The sequence below is a fragment of the Andrographis paniculata genome, unplaced genomic scaffold (assembly GCF_009805555.1).
Source record: "Andrographis paniculata isolate CXL003 unplaced genomic scaffold, ASM980555v1 Contig65END, whole genome shotgun sequence".
Taxonomy (NCBI): Eukaryota; Viridiplantae; Streptophyta; class Magnoliopsida; order Lamiales; family Acanthaceae; genus Andrographis; species Andrographis paniculata.
In genome coordinates, this window is record NW_026137601.1 from 3,498,344 (window position 1) to 3,502,775 (window position 4,432).

The following is a 4,432-nucleotide window of genomic DNA, read 5'->3' on the forward strand; positions in this document are numbered from 1 at the left end:
TATTATTATTTTTTGAATATATTGTATAATTTTATATTTTTAAAAGATGATATATAATATTATATTTTAAAAATTGATATGTAATTATATTTTTTTGAAAAATAATATATAATTTTATTTTTTCAAAAATAAATTATAATTTTATTTCTTTAAAAGTGATATAATTTTACTTTTTTTAAAAATAATATATAATTTATTTTTTATATATAAAAATATAATTTTAAAATAAAATATAAATTATATATATATTTGAATTATAATGTAAAAATAAATTAAATATAAAGTGTAATTTATAAATATTAAAACTTATATAAAATAATATACAACAAAGAATATAGAAGGAATATGCTTTTTTTAAAAAAGGAATGTATTTTTAGCGTGTAGAGTAACTGCATTTTTACAGCTGTAAAATGAAAATTCTAACTATCTGTTTGTCGTGCATTTGTTAATTTGTTCCATGGAAATGTTATATATATATATATATATGAAGGAGGCACTGTAGTGCAGGTGGGTTCTGTGGTAACAATAATAAATCAGAGTTGTTGCAAGAGGGAAAACTCCAAAAACATCCGAAAATGGCGGAAGACGACTGCAGCCAAGAGTACGCGGCGACCCTGCTGCAGAACGATAACTACGTGGAAGGTTGCGCAGGATGCAAAGTCGATCAGCGTAAAGACATCCAGAAAGGCCTCCCGATCAAGGAAATTTTCCTAGTATGGGTTCTTATTCTTTCCACATGTAAGTTGATTGATTGATTTCATTTTCACCATTTCTTAACGGTCGAAGCTAGAGTGCAACATTTCTAGGGTTTCAGACATGCAGGGGAATTGTGTTATTTTTTATTTTTTATTTTGGGGGTAATGTGATGCCTGTCTGTTGGATTTCGATAGGGCTTTTGGAGGACGTAGCAAAATTGATCTGTAGTTTCAGATTCTTTTCTAGTTTGCTGTATTTTGTATCATTTTGTTTGGTAATGAAACAGTGGTTTTGTCCTCAGAATCTGGTTCGATTGCTTCACGATTCGTGGTTAGAATATTCTTCTTACTCTGCTGTATCCTTGTTCATTGCAGCTCTGCCGATAACGTCTCTCTTCCCATTCGTTTATTTCATGGTAAGTAGTCAGGAAGTTTTTTTTATTACAATACTGTGAATCATGAAGTAGAACAGAGGGTGTGCTGAGAACAGCGTACGATTGTGATAAAATTGATTCCTGGCTACAGATAAGGGATTTCGGCATTGCGGACAGAGAAGAAGCCATTAGTTATTATGCCGGTTTTGTAGGTTGATCAACAACTTCGAATTGAAATTTCTCAATCTTGTCGACAAGGCTAGCTAGCTAATGAATGTCTCGATCATTCTAGTGTTTTCTTAACTTTGGACTTCGATTTTTGAAGGGTCTTCTTACATGCTTGGAAGAGCTTTGACATCCGTCATTTGGGGAACTGTTGCAGATCGATATGGCCGGAAGCCTGTACTAATCATAGGCTGTGGCTCAGTGTTAGTGATTGAATCTTCTTTTGTTTTTCTTCTTCTTACAACACTCAACTTCATATCTAACGATGTTTCTGTTCTTGCCTTTTATTACAGCATAGTGTTCAATACTATGTTTGGACTTAGCGTAAACTTTTGGATGGCTATCGTGTCAAGGTTTATCCTCGGAACTTTGAACGGTGTATTTGGAACTGCCAAGGTATGTCCGTAAAAGACAGCTGTTTTAGCCATACATACCAAATGTTTTGACAGCTTTGCTACACGACCAGGCATATGGGTGCGAACTAGTCCGGGACGAGTACCAAGCTTTAGCAATATCCGCAGTAAGAAGTTATTACATGCTTTGTAATACATCGACATCCTAGGCGATAGGATTAGCAACATAACATTGAACATGAAAACTGCACAGGCCAGTACAGCATGGGGCACTGGGCTTGTTATTGGACCGGCTTTGGGAGGCTATCTTGCTCAGGTATATATATATATATATATATATTGTAATAAGGATTAAAACTTGTTTGTCCAAATGATTTGTAACGTTGTTGCGGATAATGTTGGAATGAAGCCTGCGGAGAAATATCCAGGAATGTTCGCATCAGATTCGATATTTGTGAGGTGCTTCTTACTTCTTTACCACGATTAGTTTACACACTCTGCAGCTACTGTGGTTTTTCGTTTTTTGTTTTTTTTTTATCGAGACAAGTTCTTTTGTAGATTTCCCTACTTTCTTCCTTGCTTGATTACTTCAGTTTTCGCGGCTATCGTCACTTTCGCTTGTTTGTGGATTCCGGTATGCTCTTGCTTCCCTCCAATGATCAGTTAGAAAATCATCATGTGTAAAATGTTTGAAATTTGAATGAGTGTAGGAAACCTTGCACACGCACCCGGCGAAAAATCAGGTGTCGGCGCAGAACTCGTACGATACTTTGGAAGTCACATTTGGAGGCTTGGATGAGACCAAGGAGTGGCAGAGGAAAAGCTCTTCAGAAAAAAGCCTTTTAAAAAACTGGCCCCTCATGTCGTCCATCATTGTTTATTGCGTTTTCTCACTTCAAGAGATGGCTTATACCGAGGTATGAATGATCTTTATCGCCATTTATTGTCCAAGATTTTTTAAATGTGCAAAAACATTGTCGAAAGATTTTAGATATTTAGTTTTAGATTCAGTAGATTTATATTTTAGATATTTTGTTTTGTATTTTGACGATCAATAAGACAATTTTATTATTTTTCCCCAAAAATTGTAATACAGATCTTTTCGTTATGGGCGGAGAGCCCCCGAGAGTTGGGGGGCTTAAGTTATACCACTGAGGATGTCGGATCGGTTCTTTCCATCTCTGGTACGTTCAATTCGATCCAATTCAATTTTATGATCATTCGCTCGGTAACACGAGTGCTTCCTCGAAACTTCAGGTATCGGATTGTTAGTGTTTCAGTGCTCATTGTATCCACCCTTCGAGAGGATCTTCGGCCCAATCGTGCTCTGTCGAATTTTCGGAGTATGCGAAGATGCGATATTGATATGGAGCTGTTTTTTTAAAGCACGTTACGGTTATTTAAGTTAATGAATGCTCACTGCAGATAATTTCGATTCTTCTATTAACAAGCTATCACTACATAGCGAAGCTCGACGGGATTGCGCTCTCCATCGCGATTAACTGCGCCTCCCTCTTGAAGAACACTCTCTCGGTATGCACACGAAAACCTCGCCATTGTTGTCGACGTTTTCTTACTATGCCTTGTTTGCTCACTTTCTTGCAGCTCTCCATTCTTACAGGATTGGTCATTTTGCAAAATAGAGCTGTGGTAATTCTTTACGAAAATCTTTTATAGTTTTTCTTACAAAATATCACGTCCATCCAAGTCCGACGATTCTGCTTTCTTTCATTCGAGTTTAAATTGACATGCATGGTCGATGGTGAATTCGCATTCGAAATAAAATGTTGCAAAACTAATTGTCAGGATCAAGACCAGAGAGGTGCTGCAAATGGTATCGCGATTTCGTTAATGTCGCTTTCCCAGGCAATCGGTCCTGCCAGCGGAGGGACACTGTGAGTCGTTTCTTACTTAGATGCGATATGATCTATGATCGATGATGTCTTTACAGTCTATTGATGTTGTGTAATAAGTTATAAGTCTGAGAAATTTTATTGACATTTTGTGGTCCTGCTGACATTGTCCATCTTTGGGCAGGCTTTCTTGGGCGCAAACTCGACAAGATGCTAGTTTTCTTCCAGGTATATTATGTGTACTTTGAGTAACTATGATCAATTGAGCATCGTGCTGACAGTACCAGACAACACATAATGTTTCTGACAATATATAGTTTATGTTAATGTAATACAAATGCATAGCTAATTCTCGTAATTCTCCAATGGTTTCGAAATTTAGGATAAAATCTCTTTATACTCTAAAAAATTGCATAACACTCCCTTATACTTTCGAAAACACTGCATGAAACCACACATAATAATTTTCTATCCATATTTTTTTGTATGACGGAATTTCATGCAATATTTTTTTAAAGTAAATAAAAAATTACCGTTCGAATTTCGAAATTATAAGTGAATTACGGACAATCTTGCCTAATAATTGACAATGCGTACTATTATTGATTTTTGAAATAACAAATATATTTCGATAGTACATATGTAATCAATTTGGTGTAACGCTTGTTTGATTTAATGCAGGCGATCTGATGGTTTTCTTTGCCCTGAACGTAATAAATGCCATCGGAGTTTTGATGACATTTAAACCATTCTTAGTGGAGCGTTATCGGAATTGATGATAGCAATATATGATGAGATGTTCGAGGACGAGGAGGCTGTTCTTTGCCTAGGAATGCACCTTGGAAACAAAGTGCTTGGCCACTCCCGGTTCAAATATTAATATAATTATAATGTTTTATATATATATTAAAAAAAAAAAAAAGAAAACAAAA

At 35.6% G+C, this 4,432-nt stretch overlaps 1 protein-coding gene across 2 annotated transcripts; it reads left to right on the forward strand.

Annotated features, from left to right (window-relative positions):
* Positions 1–495: 495 nt before the first annotated feature.
* On the forward strand, positions 496–4,432 carry LOC127262453 (protein ZINC INDUCED FACILITATOR-LIKE 1-like). 2 transcript variants are annotated; one of them, XM_051291142.1, is made up of 17 exons: positions 496–738; positions 1,071–1,111; positions 1,221–1,281; positions 1,395–1,497; positions 1,588–1,690; positions 1,761–1,814; positions 1,901–1,963; positions 2,057–2,106; positions 2,206–2,281; positions 2,358–2,564; positions 2,744–2,831; positions 2,905–2,990; positions 3,073–3,180; positions 3,253–3,297; positions 3,454–3,542; positions 3,685–3,728; positions 4,182–4,432. In XM_051291142.1, the coding sequence occupies exons 1-17, from the start codon at positions 576–578 to the stop codon at positions 4,274–4,276; spliced, it is 1,476 nt and encodes a 491-aa protein (XP_051147099.1). In that variant the 5' UTR covers positions 496–575; the 3' UTR covers positions 4,277–4,432. The 2 variants fall into 2 exon arrangements, with proteins under 2 accessions (XP_051147099.1, XP_051147100.1); XM_051291143.1 differs by having other exon boundaries at positions 568–713.

Excerpts from the sequence above, each read along its gene's own strand:
- LOC127262453 (XM_051291142.1), top strand. The coding sequence starts at position 576 with ATGGCGGAAGACGACTGCAGCCAAGAGTACGCGGCGACCCTGCTGCAG. Across the intron at positions 1,691-1,760 it reads GTGTATTTGGAACTGCCAAG|GCATATGGGTGCGAACTAGT; the intron begins GTATGTCCGTAA and ends CTACACGACCAG. Across the intron at positions 2,832-2,904 it reads ATCGGTTCTTTCCATCTCTG|GTATCGGATTGTTAGTGTTT; the intron begins GTACGTTCAATT and ends TCGAAACTTCAG.